The following is a 17,500-nucleotide window of genomic DNA, read 5'->3' on the forward strand; positions in this document are numbered from 1 at the left end:
GTCATGGTAACATGTACACAAAGCGGTAATCTACACATGCTCGTCACTCTGGATAAGATTACCTGTAGCGTGAGATTTTCCTCAGGCTGTGAGAAGACTGTACATATAAACACCCCAGTCTGAATCTAGAACCTGAATGAATTCAATCAGACTGGAGGAAACCTCTGCATTTAAATAGGACTGGACTGGGCTGGACTGGGCTGGACTGGACTGGGCTGGACTGGGCTGGACGTATATGCTTACCGTCACGTTACTGAGACAGGTGTCGCAGGTGGTGAAGCTCTTACATGGTGCTGTAGAAGAGAAGGTCAGAGGTCAGTGAGTAATCACAACTCAGCTCAGCTCATTCAATAACTGGATTTAATTATAATAAAAATATTTCTCTACAGTACTGACCAGTACTCAGAACTCCAGCAGTTTCAGAACCTCAGTACTTTATCAGGGAGGGACGACAATATCAATCATTCTGCTATCAGCAGCTAATCGCTTCAAAAACTTAGCACTATTAGAAGTGTGATTAGAAGCTCCACCTATTCTGCCTACAGCACTTTAGCCCCACCTCTTTAGCCTACAGCAGTTTAGCTCCACCCATTCAGCCTACAGCACTTTAGCCCCACCTCTTTAGCCTAAAGCAGTTTAGCTCCACCCATTCAGCCTACAGCACGTTAGCCCCACCTCTTTAGCCTAAAGCAGTTTAGCTCCACCCATTCAGCCTACAGCACGTTAGCCCCACCTCTTTAGCCTAAAGCAGTTTAGCTCCACCCATTCAGCCTACAGCACGTTAGCCCCACCTCTTTAGCCTAAAGCAGTTTAGCTCCACCCATTCAGCCTACAGCACGTTAGCCCCACCTCTTTAGCCTAAAGCAGTTTAGCTCCACCCATTCAGCCTACAGCACTTTAGCCCCACCTCTTTAGCCTAAAGCAGTTTAGCTCCACCCATTCATACAGAAGTAGTATATGGTGTTTCAGACTAGACTGCTTTTACAATAAGGCCCAATAGAGGGCAGCCAATCAGAACAGAGCTCATTTACATATATCAGTCTTAAAGGCACAGCATGTCTGGTGTGGAAAGTGGATTAGTGGGAATGACTCAACATTGCTGTTGTCCCTGATCGAGCCCGCAGTGCTGGATCAACCTCAGTCTAATCACACACAGAGAACCGGACTGATCCGGATCAGAACGGATCAATCACATTAATCAGTGATCAGCTCTGATCGGGTTCTCCTACCTGGAGCAGGTGTGGGGCTCTGAGCCGCGGCGGCGGCGAACAGCAGCACAGCGACACTCACACACCCGGAGCCCAGCGTCAGCATAGCGGCCAGCCTCGGGGGAGGAACCGGGGAGCAGTGAGGGGAGCCCGGGCACAGAGAGAGAGGAGAACCGCGACCAGACCAGCTCAGACCAGAACCAGAACCAGAACCAGCGACAACACGGAAACCAGACAAACACAACAATATGGCGAGTTAGAGCCCGAACAGCACGAACTCCAACAGCCTTCAAAATAAAAGCCCCCTTCGGCTAGGAAGTGAAAGTAGACTCGAACTTCAGCTTAATATGGTGACATTATTATTATTATTATTATTATTACTGTTATTATTATTATTATTATTACTGTTATTATTATTATTATTACTGTTATTATTATTATTATTATTACTGTTATTATTATTATTATTATTATTACTGTTATTATTATTATTATTATTATTACTGTTATTATTATTATTATTATTATTATTATTACTGTTATTATTATTATTATTATTACTGTTATTATTATTATTATTATTATTACTGTTATTATTATTATTATTATTATTATTACTGTTATTATTATTATTATTATTACTGTTATTATTATTATTATTATTATTGCTGTTATTATTATTATTATTACTGTTATTATTATTATTATTATTACTGTTATTATTATTATTATTATTATCAGTAGTAGCAGTATTGTAGTTAATGCTGTTTGGTATTGTTATTATCTTTATAAGTTTTGTTGTTCTTGTTCTTTTAAACATGTATTATTATTATTATTATTATTATTATTATTATAAAACATAGTTCAGTAAAAGCAAAAAGTCCTTTGCTACCTAAAGCGCCTTTAAGGGTTGTTAGGGAATCAGATAAGCAGTGTCTGATAACAGTGTTGAATTACTGTCTGATAACAGCACTACACTACACTGTCCGGCCTCAGTTTAATGTACTGACCAGCTCTCTGTCCCTTAATAAACTATATAATATAAAAACTCTAATAGAGTTTTGGAAGATATGAACATGTTAAATATGTAAAGGTATTTGTCACTGTGCAGTGTACACTGTACAGCGAAGTGTGTCCTCCACATTTAACCCATCTGGTAGTGAACACACACACACTTTATAAGAAACCCCCTCCCTGGTGCTTCCACTCACTGGCCACTATATTAGAAACCCCTACCTTGTGCTTCCACTCACTGGCCACTATATTAGAAACCCCTACCTTGTGCTTCCACTCACTGGCCACTTTATTAGAAACCCCTACCTTGTGCTTCCACTCACTGGCCACTTTATTAGAAACACCTACCTTGTGCTTCCCCTCACTGGCCACTTTATTAGAAACCCCTACCTTGTGCTTCCCCTCACTGGCCACTTTATCAGAAACCCCTACCTTGTGCTTCCACTCACTGGCCACTTTATTAGAAACCCCTCCCTGGTGCTTCCAATCACTGGCCACTTTATTAGAAACCCCTACCTTGTGCTTCCACTCACTGGCCACTTTATTAGAAACCCCTCCCTGGTGCTTGTCCTCTCTGGTCAGTGGTGTTGGTGAGTGTGGGAAGTGTGTGGGCTGAAGGAAACTGGATCTGGAGGTGAAGGATGTGCTGATTGACGGCTGCAGGGCGGTTCTGAAGACGCTGTTCCTCTGAATGTGTGTGTGGGAGTGAAACCATGCAGGTTAGTAAACAGACACTTCTTAGGAAAAACTGTTGGTTCCAAAGCTGACGATTCGTCTGAATGAAGAGAAGGAACTGTGACCTGAACCGGTAGGATATCTGATCACAGCTCATCTGCAGGTGTTCTTCACAGCAGTAACGGCCACTCTGTGACCTAAACCGGTAGGATATCTGATCACAGCTCATCTGCAGGTGTTCTTCACAGCAGTAACGGCCACTCTGTGACCTAAACCGGTAGGATATCTGATCACAGCTCATCTGCAGGTGTTCTTCACAGCAGTAACGGCCACTCTGTGACCTGAACCGGTAGGATATCTGATCACAGCTCATCTGCAGGTGTTCTTCACAGCAGTAACGGCCACTCTGTGACCTGAACCGGTAGGATATCTGATCACAGCTCATCTGCAGGTGTTCTTCACAGCAGTAACGGCCACTCTGTGACCTGAACCGGTAGGATATCTGATCACAGCTCATCTGCAGGTGTTCTTCACAGCAGTAACGGCCACTCTGTGACCTGAACCGGTAGGATATCTGATCACAGCTCAACTGCAGGAGCACTGCTCCCAGTTCAGTTCAGCACTGATTATAAAATTCTTCTATTAACCTATAAGGCCCTACATGTCCTCGCTCCTGAGTACCTGCAGGATCTTATTGTATATTACGAACCATCAAGACTACTTAGATCTCAGGGTGCTGGCTCTTACTCGTTCCCAAAATTCAGAAACCCTCAGCAGGGGGAGGAGCCTTTTCTTATAAAGCCCCCCAACTCTGGAATAACCTTCCAGATAATGTTCGGGACTCAGACACAGTCTCAGTCTTTAAATCTAGGCTGAAACTCATCTGTTTAGTTTAGCTTTTGGTAATTAATGTTTCTTAGATAAGGGCTGCAGGTCCAGGGTTCGAGGACACAGGGAATTGTAGTACACTGAGATGCTGGAGCTGTCGTCTCTCTGCTTACACGCGATCATTCAGGTTTGGGGACGGTGGAGCAGATGGACGCTAGTGTTTCAGGGAGCTCCTGTGTCTGTGTTACCTTCTGGCTCTCTCCTTTTAATTAGACTGTTATAGTCAGACCTGCCGGAGTCGTCAGACACACTCTGATACTGATCAACATTCTCTGATCTCTATAAAATCCTCTCAGATCTAACTCTGTCTCTTTACCTTCTCCCAGTAAATGACCATCCAGCCCGACCTGCTGGAAGACTGACCGCTGAGGTCCCCTCTACCTGCGTCAAACCAGCTGCCATCTACCAGTCCAACCAGCAGGCCCCGCCCCCACCACCAGACCAGCGGCACACCCTCCTACCACTGCTACCTGTTTAATGACCATATTAAACCTAAATGGACTCTTAACTATCACCACTATTAATATCACCACTATTACCCATCATTCCTCTCATCACTCTGACCATCACTGCCATGACTATATTAAGTTCTACTACACCGTGATTATTATATTATGATTATGATAGTGGCCACTCACTGGCCACTTTATAAGAAACCCCCTACCTTGTGCTTCCACTCACTGGCCACTTTATAAGAAACCCCCTACCTTGTGCTTCCACTCACTGGCCACTTTATAAGAAACCCCCTACCTTGTGCTTCCACTCACTGGCCACTTTATAAGAAACCCCTTACTTGTGCTTCCACTCACTGGCCACTTTATTAGAAACATCCCTACCCTGTGCTTCCACTCACTGGCCACTATATTAGAAACCCCTTACTTGTGCTTCCACTCACTGGCCACTTTATTAGAAACCCCTTACTTGTGCTTCCACTCACTGGCCACTTTATTAGAAACATCCCTACCCTGTGCTTCCACTCACTGGCCACTATATTAGAAACCCCTACCTTGTGCTTCCACTCACTGGCCACTTTATTAGAAACCCCTCCCTGGTGCTTGTCCTCTCTGGTCAGTGGTGTTGGTGAGTGTGGGAAGTGTGTGGGCTGAAGGAAACTGGATCTGGAGGTGAAGGATGTGCTGATTGACGGCTGCAGGGCGGTTCTGAAGACGCTGTTCCTCTGAATGTGTGTGTGGGAGTGAAACCATGCAGGTTAGTAAACAGACACTTCTTAGGAAAAACTGTTGGTTCCAAAGCTGACGATTCGTCTGAATGAAGAGAAGGAACTGTGACCTGAACCGGTAGGATATCTGATCACAGCTCATCTGCAGGTGTTCTTCACAGCAGTAACGGCCACTCTGTGACCTGAACCGGTAGGATATCTGATCACAGCTCATCTGCAGGTGTTCTTCACAGCAGTAACGGCCACTCTGTGACCTGAACCGGTAGGATATCTGATCACAGCTCATCTGCAGGTGTTCTTCACAGCAGTAACGGCCACTCTGTGACCTAAACCGGTAGGATATCTGATCACAGCTCATCTGCAGGTGTTGACGGTGAAGAAACCTCCTCCACACCTTTCTTTCCACCCACTCGCCCCTACTGGAGATAAATAGCTGCCTCACGTTTGTCCTGCAGTTTGGTTATTTGGGCTGTGGGAATAGCGTGAAGAACTCTGACCTATCTTCAGACCAACAGCATCCCTCTTTGGTAAGTACTGTCTTACCCAGCTCTGCTGCTGCCCTGCAGGGAAAGCTGTACTGCTCTACACTGATCTGATTGGTGCGTTAGGTCCAGACTGGCTTTCTGAGGAGAACATGTGAGTGTCAGGCTGGGCAGCTAGGTTTCTCCTCAGATCACTTGTAGATTATATTTTTAGACTCAGAAAATAGAAACTGGACAATCTGAGCCGCTGTTCTCTCACTAACTGCTGTGAGTCTCGCCTCGCCTCAGGAGTTTGAGAAGAGCCGGTGCGTTCAGACATGGATCTAAACTACATTACTGATTTAATAAACAGAAATGTGCAGAGGAGTCCAGTAATTAAGTACTAATACTTCATTACTTTACTACAGTAGAAATGTTGATTATCTAAACTTACCGGAGTAATTATTCATTTTATTCACTTTTTACTTCTACTTCTTACATTTTCACCCAATTATCTGAACTTTCTCCTCCTTACATTTTAAAACAGCCTCGTTCCTCCTATTATACTTCCCTTTGTTTTCATTCTGCTCGTCATCCTTCAAAAAAAAAACCTCTGCAGATAAATCCAGAAACCCACCATTCACACCATTCTGACTCCCTACTGGTTTGTAATTGACCCATCACACCTGCACACGTAGTCTAGTATGAAGTGTTTTGGGGGAAGGCGGGGGGGGGGGGGGGGGGGTAGTGCACTATAGACCCCTGTGGCGTTTGTTTTCCTTCCACTTTTACTTTTCTACTTGTAGTCGTTCTGAAACCAGTACTTTTACACTTTTACTGCAGTAAAAAGCTTAAGTTGATACAGAAGTCTTTTAAAACCTAGTATCTCCACTCACTTCTACCTGAGGAATGAAGGTCAATACTATAGACACCTTTGGAAATGTGGTAAATTCAATATGATCAATCACAGATTGTACTACTGCAATAACAACCCAGGACTGCAGTACACTGTGAGCCGCTTCAGTCCAGTAACCCAGAGAAGCGGAACATTTACAGAATACGATTCAGTTCAAACAGAATCGAGGTGAAGTTCTGAGGACCCTCCAGCCGGTTCACGATTGTCCTCTCCTCCGGGTCTTTGTAATTGTCAGTATTTGAATGTCTTGTGTTAGGATGCTGAGCATGAGGGTCTGTGTCGTGTTGCAGGTCTTAATCTTTTACTGTGAACTTTACATTCCTGTATCTCCACATCTCCCACATCTCAGTCCAAATGCACTGTTTTTCAGCTCTGAACCACGAGAGTAAGAAGACGCAATGGCAGCCAACAGTGAACCGGTGTGTCTCACAAGTTTGGCTACGGTCAAAAAATATGGAGACCCCAATCTCACATTATCAGAGGCTGTAGCCCTGGCCTCAGAACTCAAACAGCTCAACAGTGTCAGGTGGTCTGAGACCTACGTTCTCCTGCTGCAGTTCTCTGAGGAGGCTCTCCGTCATGGCCTGTCTTCTCCCGGCACGGCCCAGGAAAAGATTGAGGCGGTTGTGGACTACCAGAAAAGGGATTCCTCGCTGGCCATGAGAAACAACCATAAATACCAGTATGTTCCTAACGAAACATCTCCCAAAAGAATCATAAAGCAGCTGCAGGAAGCGTTAGCAGGAAACACTGAGTTCATAAAAGCGGCTGAGTCATGTGATGACTGCGAGGTCTCGCCGTTGTCCCCAGACGTGGAGCTCCTGGCAGCTCGGACTTTCATGTATCGTAATAGACATGCTGGTGCTTCTGATGAGGAAGCTGTCCAGGCTTTCCACAAAGCCCTTCAATACCAAAACGGAGAGCTCCGCACATCAACCGAATTCCTCAACTGCAAGGAGACGGAGCTGGTGGGAATTATCAAGAAAGTGATCCTGCACTTCATACAGGAAAGCATTGACATCATCGGCCTTAAACTGGTTAAAAGGGTCCGGGCCAACATGGATCCAGATGCACAGCTTCCAAAATCCGACAATTGGGATATGAACCAGTGGGAGGTGTTTCCACTTTCAGAAGTTGACAAATTTGGAGAGGAACTGTTTGAAAACCAGAGTGATGATGGCATTATACTACAGTGGGGGTACGAGCAGGGCCAGAAATCGTACCGTTCCTACCTGTTTAGTGCTGAAGATCGAAGTGGGAGGAAGCGATATTATGTCATGAAGTTCAGAAAGACTGTTACAATCAGTGGCTTCAATGCTAAAGTAAAGGACCTGATGGGCGACAATAAAATTAGTGAAATTAGTAAAATTAGTGAAATTGTAAACGCCCTGAAGCGATTTCAGACAGGAAAAGAAAACATGCAGGTTGACTCCGAGTTCCAGAGATGTGCTGAATATCTCTGGGGCAGGGATGGCAAACCTCCTGCACTTCCATACTTCCTTGTGGCTCAGCTCTACTATCTACTGCAAAAGGGCGATCAGGAGGTCTCAGACAGAGAGGCCCTGGCAGTGCTTTATGCCAGGATGCCATATCTTTTGCACAAACCATGTGACGCAAGTAAGAATTTCCCAGAAGCCTCTCAAAAAGAGAAAAAAAAAACATACACCTGGTTTCTGAACAAACCAAGTGAGGCAAGTACGGATTTCCCAGAACTCAGGGATTATTCTGTCGGGCAGACGTTCGGCGAGGACTACCTTCGTCCTTCAGTAGAGCACCTTCAAACTGAGGGTTTTCATTACGAGTGGTCAAGAGTAAACCACAAAGGCTCAGAAAAAGACTTCACACTGTTATACAGAGCAAGACCAACCCTGGAAAGGGTTCCTCAGAGCATTCTGGAGGAGAACAGGATCAGGTTTGATTATTGGCAGTACATCAGAGAGTTCGTATTCTTCGGAGGGTCCTCCACCGAAGGAACCGTTCTGGCACCAGATCCAGCTTGGATTGACGAGGCACACCGGAACGGAGTAGCCATATTTGGTACAGTTTTTTTGCCTCCACTAAACAATGGAGGGAACAAGCAGGACATTGATGAGTTAGCAAAGCCAGAGAACCTGCAGAAGCTGGTGGACATAGCCCAGCGGCTGAACTTCGACGGGTGGTTTCTCAATGTTGAAAGCTATGAAAGCTATAGCGATCGTAGCCTAGAAGAGTTGAAATCCTCGATTGAGAAGATGAATCTCGGGGGTAAGACCTTCATACGGTACTTACCCCGGTGTGACCAAAGTGAAAGTTACAGGCTGAAGCCAGAAAACATAAGGACGACATGCGACAAATACATCATCAACCTTTATCCTGCCTTCACAGACAAACCCAGCTTGAGTTTTTCATACCTGAAGAGGTTTGAGGACGAGTCTTTTCTGCAATATCTGATGTTTGCTGATGAACCCTTCTGGAGAGTCAAACTAAGAGGGGAAGAAGGGTACTTGGTAGACCCTGACAACTACCCAGATGCACAAGACTGTCTCTGGCAGTTTTTTCTAGGTGAGAACGGTCTGGAGAGAGAATCAGCAAACGGCTGGGATGGAATTGCTAAATATGCCAAAGAAAGAAAATTGTAACATGATGATTTAACAAAGCACAAACTCAAATCCCAGAATCCCACATTTTATAACATGCAGTAAAAACAGAACTGTGTTTAAACTTTTTCTGAAAAACTATATAATAAAAGTTTAGTTTGGAGTTTGATGTCGCAGATGTGGCTGAATGCAGAGTCGGGACAGAGGCGAGCTCAGCACTGTGCTACATCAGTAACAGATCTGGACTGCGGGTAGGTCAGTCAACAACACTCAGTGGACTGTAGCACATTCAGAATGAGGCCTGGCACTGGCTTCCTGAAATAAGAGAATACGTGGCCTGTGCTTCAGGTGGTTGTAAGTTCTGAGTTGGTCAGTCTAAACTGTACACGTTTCTTGTAGTTTTGGACTGAAGGTTTTATTGTATTTATAAAAAAAAGTCCTGACGTCTCTGGAAATGGGCTTTGTTTATGCTACAGTTTCAGGTAAACAGGAAGTAGGAGTAAACAGTGCCCTGAAACTGGCTTTAGCTTTCAGTGTCAGTCATCAGTTTAATGTTGGTTAACATTTTAAAATGAAATGAGCTTAATTCCTGTTTCATTAAATAGTTTTTCTTCACTGATATTTTTAGGTGAGGGGTCTTAATGTACAGTAAGAGACGGTTCCTGGTACTGCGGAATCTAAGTATAATATACTGTTTTTTAACTTGCTTCTATTTAGCTCATATTGCTTTTACTATTGGTTTTTATCCTAACAATGATAAAGAAGCATAGATGTATTTACCTACACTGTAGACTGCTCAACTATAGACTGCTCAGCTGTAAACTGCTCAACTACAGACTGCTCAACTATAGACTGTTCAACTACAGACTGTTCAACTACAGACTGCTCAACTACAGACTGTTTAACTATAGACTGCTCAACTACAGACTGTTCAACTACAGACTGCTCAACTACAGACTGTTCAACTATAGACTGCTCAACTACAGACTGCTTAACTATAGACTGTTCAACTACAGACTGCTTAACTATAGACTGTTCAACTAAAGACTGCTTAACTACAGACTGTGTAACTATAGATTGCGTAACTATAGACTGCTCAACTTGGATCTGGTGTGGATCATAGATCAGCATGCCATAGCCTCTTCGCCCTCTAGCAGCCAAGCTGCTAATGCTAGCTAATGCTAACAGATGTTGAATGGATCTGCTTGCCTGTATTTGAATTCTTTTGCTTTATCCTGATCATTAAATGAAGACTCAGCCTGGGGGGGGGTTAGCCTGTTTTAATCACATAAGTTCAGTTGATCTGTATGATTTTAATAAAAGCTTGATTTTTGAGACACATTTTCATTGTAATCTGTATTAATTGTTCTGATGGGTTTATCAGGAGCCTCCTGATTGGTCAGTCTCTTGAAGCTGGACATTAGTTGCAGGTGATGTCCGTAGTGTAATTGCGTGGCATTAGAGCTTATTCAGTTGGATCAGTGTCTCCAGAAGGTTGTGTAATACAGTCTGTGAGGCTTGACGGACTGATTGATAAACAGATCATCGGTCACTACTCCATCTTTCACTTCACCAATAACAGCGCTGCACACGGCCCGAACCGTTAGCAGGTTTGGCTGTTGTATCATTGTGAGGAGGAATTGAGCAGAATTCCTGAGGGAGCTCTTCAGCTACTGAAGACCAGTTCATTCAACACACACTAACACACTCGCCACCACCAGGTCAGGCAGTGTTACTGCAGTGCTGAGAATGAGACGGTCTACTGTGTGGTGGTCAGTCCTGTGGGGTCCTGAGCACTAAAGAACAGGGTGAAAGAAGGTTAACCGAGTCTGCAGAGAAACAGATGGACACAGTCTGGAGGTACAGATCTACACAGGGCTGCTGTATAACCAGAGGAGTTCATTCCAAACCAGAGGTGGTCATAATGTTCTGATATGACTGTAGAATTATAAAACAGTGTCTGATTTGTGTTGCATTAACAGTAAAGCACTATGTACAGATCAGTCCAGTCTGATTTCAAACCGGACTCATTGTGCTCTTAATGCCGAGAGCTCGCTGCTCTTCAGAAGCTGGATGATTTTGGTCTCCAGCTCTTTGGCTTTGACCGCATTCGGCCCGGTTCCTTTGCTGAGCCACAGGCCCTTCAGGACGGACTGGAGAGCATCTGTGTTCTTCACCGAGTCCATCTGCTCATGGTCCTCTCGAATCTCCTCCACCCAGCCCAGGTACGCTTCCAGCAGCTCCAGGTCATCAACAAAGTGACCGATGATGCGGAGGTCTGGCCGGAGTCGACCCAGTTCCTTTAGCCTCTCCCAGCCGGCCTCACCGAGCTCGTTTCCAACAACACTGCAAGACACACCAGAACACCACTGCTATAGAGATGTGATACAGACTGTAATACACTACAGGAAGAGTAGGGGGCGCTCTATAATGCTCTATAATGTTCATATGATCCACACGCTCATTCTGACAGACTGTAATACACTACAGGAAGTGTAGGGGGCGCTCTATAATGCTCTATAATGATCATATGATCCACACGCTCATTCTGACAGACTGTAATACACTACAGGAAGCGTAGGGGGCGCTCTATAATGCTCTATAATGTTCATATGATCCACACGCTCATTCTGACAGACTGTAATACACTACAGGAAGTGTAGGGGGCGCTCTATAATGCTCTATAATGTTCATATGATCCACACGCTCATTCTGACAGACTGTAATACACTACAGGAAGTGTAGGGGGCGCTCTATAATGCTCTATAATGATCATATGATCCACACGCTCATTCTGACAGACTGTAATACACTACAGGAAGCGTAGGGGGCGCTCTATAATGCTCTATAATGTTCATATGATCCACACGCTCATTCTGACAGACTGTAATACACTACAGGAAGCGTAGGGGGCGCTCTATAATGCTCTATAATGATCATATGATCCACACGCTTATTCTGACAGACTGTAATACACTACAGGAAGCGTAGGGGGCGCTCTATAATGCTCTATAATGTTCATATGATCCACATGCTCATTCTGACAGACTGTAATACACTACAGGAAGCGTAGGGGGCGCTCTATAATGCTCTATAATGTTCATATGATCCACACGCTCATTCTGACAGACTGTAATACACTACAGGAAGCATAGGGGGCGCTCTATAAGGTTTTATATATTTATTTATCATATCCCTTTCTTACGTTAAATTCTTCAGTGCTGTGTTTTTGCTGAGGCACTGGACGAGGTTCTCCGTGCCGGTCTCTGTTATCCCGGTGATGTCCAGGTAAACCTCTTCTACGGTCTGATTGTGTTCCAGTGCGGCCCACAGGGCCCGGGCTCCCTCAGGACCCAGCTTATTCCCACACATGCTGGATTTGGACAGAATGAGAAGTGTTTCTGTTAGTGACGTAAATCCTAGCTAATGGTCCAAACACCCAATGTAGAGAACCTTTACATCACAGAACCCAAAACAAAGGTACTTACAACAGCTTTTTCACCTGACAATCCTCTGACCTCAGAACAGCAGACTCCATGATCGCTGCATCTGTACCCAGGCAGTTGTAGCGTACACTGGTGGATTAAACAGGAACATTACATCTCCATAAGCTGGGATGTACTCACTGGCCACTTTATTAGAAACACTACTATAGCTCCACTGAAAGGGCTGGAAGCTAACAGATGGGTAACATACAGGCCTCTAATCGTGAGAGGTAGGCGTTTCTAAAAAAGTGTGAAATCCACTCACTACAGTGACTCGCAGCGATGCAGGATCGGCCCCAGCCTGCTGAAGCCCTTGTTGCCGATGTTGGAGTAGCCGAGGTTCAGCTCCTCCAGACGGTGTGTAGAGAACTGTAGTACGTAATGGACAGCAGCACAGTCCACCACACTGAGCTTCATCTTGAACAGGTTCAGCTTCCTGATCTCGGGTGCCGCCCTGCTGGTGGCCTCCTGCATGTGCAGCTCCATCAGGCAGTGGAGGAGGTTCAGAGCTGTTTGATTTGAGAGCTTCCTGTTTCTAAACTGCCTCTGAAACCAGTCGCCAAGCTGGGAAAGCAGAGCCACACCCTCATCATCTACTCCAAGGCCATTCTCCACCATTCCATCCAGCAGCTTGGTGAGGCGAGCCCTCACCAGCCCCGCAAAGAAGCGGGTAAACATCTGAAGGTTCTCCACGCGGGGTCGCTCAAGATGATCTCCAGCAGGCATGGGGTCGACAGCGAGGGGAGGGCTTATGGCTGGTGGATAAAGTTCTCCAAAGCACCAGTAATCGAGTCCCGTTAGGATTTCTGTGCGTCCGGAGATGCTGACCACGCAGAATAAGGCGGCAAGGTACTCCTGGAGCGTCAAGTGGAAGAAGGCGAACATTTCCACCTTCTCCTCCTCCATGGATACGAGGATCTGGCAAAGGAAGGTGCTTCGGACGCCCCGGGGACTGAGGGCGAATTTCTCCAGGTCTTCCTTGTAAAACAGGATCCTGTTCCTCAGCAGGTTCTCGTAGGCAAGCCTCCCCAAGTTCATGAGCTGCTCTTTCACTAGAGCGAGAATCTTTGGCCGGGGCGCGGTTGCCTCCGCGTTGTCCTTCAGCGCGTGGTGCTTTATAGTGGTGTAGAGGTAGTAGTAGTAAACTTCGCTGACGGTCCTCGGGGGATTGAGGTCAAGGGACTGCTCGTCTTTGTTGTTGTCCACTGAGAAAAACTCGGCCAGGGCGGAGCAGATGATGTAGCAGTAGAGGGGGATGAAGGACAAGGCATACAGATTGTCGTTCTTTACTATGTAGCTAAAGACCTTCTTGGCCACTCGAGGATCCTTGTAGAATTTGTTGGTGTACTCTTCAACGTGCTGCTCCTGGAAGCCCAGGACCACGCAGCAACGCTGGAAAAAGCGCTTGGGTGCATCTGTGGACGGCCTTGTAGTCAGGATGACTGAACACTGCGGAAGAAGGTTTCCTTTGACCAGGGCGACGAGCAGCTCTGAGACAGGTATCTTCGAGTCTACAGTTAAGTCCCTGTCTTTGACAGTCCAGTCTAGACGGTGCCTAAACTCGTCCAGTCCATCCAGGACGAAGAGTAAAGCCTCTGCGTGTTCAAACAAATGACCCAGAACATCTTTCAGGTACCGGAACCGCGGAGCCAGCAGCTCGCGCAAGCTTACTGGACCGTCGATTAAATTCAGCTCGCGGAAACGCAGGTCAAACACGCATGAAAACGTCTGCAGGTGTTTCCCCAAAGCCCATTCATACAGGAGCTTCTGCATGGCCACGCTTTTACCGATCCCAGCGATGCCCTTCACCTTCACGCGCTTCGGGATGCGCCCCGTTTCAGGGTCGGGGCTCAGCAGATTCCGGGGGTGTATCAGCCTGCAGGCCTGGTGGGGGTAAATGGGTGACCTGTGGCTGGCAAGTATGAAATATTCGTGGCTTTCAGACGGCTGCTCATCATCCTCGGTGACGAACAGGTCGGTGTAGCGGATATCGATGTGGGCGTGGGAGCTGGAGTCCTGACCTTCTCCCTCTGAATACGACATGAGTCTCTCAGTCCGATGGAGAACAGTGTTTTTGTGAGCGCTGAGGGAGACTAGAGAAAAGAGAGAGAGGTGAAGTTACACACAGCACACAAAAAGAACTAATGAGCATGTTTACCTACTATTGATACAATATGTGGACAAAAGTATTGGGACACCTGCTCTTTCTTCTGAAATCAAGGGTATTAAAGAGCTGATCCTGCTCTCTACTGTCCAGAGAAGAAGACTTTCTACTAGATTCTGGAGGAGGAACATTGCTGTGAGGATTTGATTGCGTTTAGCGACAAGCGCATAAGAGAGGTCAGGATGCATAAGTCCTTTAGTATTTAGGGTACTGGCTTGTCCACTCCTGCACACTAAAGGACAGTCAGAGGGTTTCCAATTTCAGTTTAGGGACCGAAGAACCAAACCACTGACCAGGAGACCAGTACTGCTGGATCTGAGAGAGCACGAAGCTCAGAGCCTTGTGGATTAATGTGGGGGTCTGGGGCTGAAGCTTTGACTGTACTGATTGAGGGTTTCTGCAGCTACACTTTTGTCTCTGAAGGACCGTGTTGTAGCTTTGAGGACATATTCCCTCAAAGATGACAATAGGTCCCTACGGTCCAACCGTGCAGCATATCGTCCACTGGCCCAGGAGAAGAGTAGGAGGTCTGTTCCTGTGATAGAGTTCTACACAGTAGAAGTCTGGAGTCTGGAGTCTGGGGTCTGAGCTGAGGGGCCGTAAAAAGAGCTCGCTTCTTTAACTGAAGGTACTGAAGACCTGCTGTTGAGAGTTGACCTGAGTACAGTGACGCAGCGGCAGTGACCCTCAGGTGCTTCTGCTTTCGTAAACACTTTACCTTCAGATGTGAATCAGATGTGAATCAGATGTGAATCAGGTTCAGAGTCATTTCAGAAGCTCACCTCTGACAGCAGGGGCTTTCAGGGTCAGCTGAGGCTTCGGACTGTCCACTGAAAGATTACATCAAACCGTGTTAATGAGCAGAGCTCACTGATTCTACTGTCTTTCACATGCAGTGTATCAGAGTGTATCAGTAAATGTGTGTGTGTGTGTGTGTGTTAATCAGTACTGATGTTTTTACCTTCATCGTTCGGTATGGCGTACTCCTGAGACCTGCCCTTGGAGAAGAGTTTGGACAGGGGACTCTTTGTCTTGGTGGTTTTTGCTGCAGGAGGGAAAACAAGGCTGTAAACTGGAGGATTATCACACAGCCTTTGATGTTACGTTTGATAGACACCTCAGCTGACCTCAGACCGCTCTGACCGGCTGCCAAACTTGCAGGACAACAACCTGATAAAGCTGCTGAGATCTGAGGCTCGGGAGGTTCTGCTTAACCATTAACTAATAACTGATTCAGCCCCAAACATCTGATCAGAGATCAGCCGAGACCAAGAGCTCAAAGATCCCCCTGCACCTAAACCTGCAGCAGCGGCATAAAGTGAGAACACTGTAAATCACATACTGCTCACTCCTCACTGCTCACTCCTCACTGCTCACCCCTCACTGCTCACTCCTCACTGCTCACTCCTCACTGCTCACTCCTCACTGCTCACCCCTCACTGCTCACTCCTCACTGATCACTCCTCACATCTCACTGCTCACTCTCACTGCTCACTGCTCACTCCTCACTCCTCACTGCTCACTCCTCACTGCTCACTGCTCACTCCTCACTGCTCACCCCTCACTGCTCACTCCTCACTGCTCACCCCTCACTGCTCACTCCTCACTGCTCATTCCTCACTGCTCACTCCTCACTGCTCACTCCTCACTGCTCACCCCTCACTGCTTACTCCTCACTGCTCATTCCTCACTGCTCACTCCTCACATCTCACTGCTCACTCTCACTGCTCACTCCTCACATCTCACTGCTCACTCCTCACTGCTCACTCCTCACTGCTCACCCCTCACTGCTCACTCCTCACTGCTCACCCCTCACTGCTTACTCCTCACTGCTCATTCCTCACTGCTCACTCCTCACATCTCACTGCTCACTCTCACTGCTCACTCCTCACATCTCACTGCTCACTCCTCACTGCTCACTCCTCACTGCTCACTCCTCACATCTCACTGCTCACTCCTCACTGCTCACTGCTCACTCCTCACTGCTCACTCCTCACTGCTCACTGCTCACTCCTCACTGCTCACTCCTCACTGCTCACATCTCACTGCTCACTCCTCACATCTCACTCCTTGTTCCTCACTCCTCATAAGGAGTGCATATATGAAAACTGAACTAAGCAGGTTCTGTAAAAACACACTTTATAAATATTCACCCGTTCACTCAGCTGCAGTTTAGCACCGCCCATTCATTCTCCTGCTACTGTCTTTCACCTTAAAGTTCCCTAAAACCTCCACCCTGGAGAGCGTTCTGAAAAACCTCCACCCTGGAGAGCGTTCTGAAAAACCTCCACCCTGGAGAGCATTTTTTAAAGCTCTACTGAGCTTCTGAACAGAGCTGAGTTTCCAAAAGCATCTAAGTTTAAGTGAGTGTTAAATGGTCGAGTGAGCATCACAGTGAACACTCTCTCTCCAGCGAAGGGGGAACCGGGCCGTGTTCCTCACCTGCTGTTGTTCTGATCGCTGTGGGTGGTGCTGTGGGTGGGGTGGGTGGTGTTTGGGGGCAGTGCTGGCTTGTCCACTCCTGCAGCTGAGAGCAGTAGTAGCCCTGGACATCCCGCAGCACCTGCAGGAACTCCCGGCTGCTCTGCTCGCTCGCGCACACCTGCTCCAGCACGTTAGCCACCTTGTTGGTGGGGGAGCGCTCCAGCACGGCCCGGTACTGCTCCGGGGTCAGGACCCCCGCGTCCGCCAGCCAGCGCAGCAGGGGCGTGGGGTTCACACTCAGCCAGTCCAGCAGAACCTCCCGGTGGGAGCGCAGGAGCTGCTGGGCTGAAACCATGGCGACCTACAGCTCGGCCTACACACACCTGTACAACCAACCTGGAGGAGGGAGGGGTCACGGGGGTTAGGAGGGGACTGGGGTCAGATTAGCATTACATGTTAGCTGTAGTGATGGTGTTTAGCATATCACTACAACAACAACAACAACAACA

General features: G+C 46.8%; 3 protein-coding genes across 3 annotated transcripts in view; 1 reads left to right on the plus strand and 2 right to left on the minus strand.

The window, feature by feature from the left end:
• LOC140570640 (pituitary tumor-transforming gene 1 protein-interacting protein) overlaps positions 1–1,489 on the minus strand; it is a 14,273-nt gene extending 12,784 nt beyond the window's left edge. The window contains exons 1-2 of the mRNA XM_072692630.1: positions 1,230–1,489; positions 244–293 (exon numbers count right to left, since the gene is read on the minus strand). Of these exons, the coding sequence (XP_072548731.1) occupies positions 244–293; positions 1,230–1,314 (135 nt within the window). The 5' untranslated portion in view covers positions 1,315–1,489. The remainder of the gene's footprint in view (positions 1–243; positions 294–1,229) is intronic.
• Positions 1,490–2,598: 1,109 nt separating this feature from the next.
• LOC140570135 (uncharacterized) lies at positions 2,599–10,193 on the plus strand. Its single transcript, XM_072692592.1, has 2 exons — positions 2,599–5,492; positions 6,713–10,193. The coding sequence occupies exon 2, from the start codon at positions 6,741–6,743 to the stop codon at positions 8,958–8,960; it is 2,220 nt and encodes a 739-aa protein (XP_072548693.1). The 5' UTR covers positions 2,599–5,492; positions 6,713–6,740; the 3' UTR covers positions 8,961–10,193.
• Positions 10,194–10,945: 752 nt separating this feature from the next.
• LOC140570119 (NLR family CARD domain-containing protein 3-like) lies at positions 10,946–17,346 on the minus strand. The gene is made up of 7 exons (XM_072692591.1): positions 16,998–17,346; positions 15,529–15,612; positions 15,350–15,397; positions 12,669–14,496; positions 12,407–12,493; positions 12,124–12,291; positions 10,946–11,264 (listed from the first exon to the last, which is right to left on the minus strand). Exons 1-7 carry the CDS (start codon positions 17,344–17,346, stop codon positions 10,946–10,948), a joined length of 2,883 nt encoding a protein of 960 aa, XP_072548692.1.
• Positions 17,347–17,500: the final 154 nt, after the last annotated feature.

The sequence above is a fragment of the Salminus brasiliensis genome, chromosome 1 (genome assembly GCF_030463535.1).
Source record: "Salminus brasiliensis chromosome 1, fSalBra1.hap2, whole genome shotgun sequence".
Taxonomy (NCBI): Eukaryota; Metazoa; Chordata; class Actinopteri; order Characiformes; family Bryconidae; genus Salminus; species Salminus brasiliensis.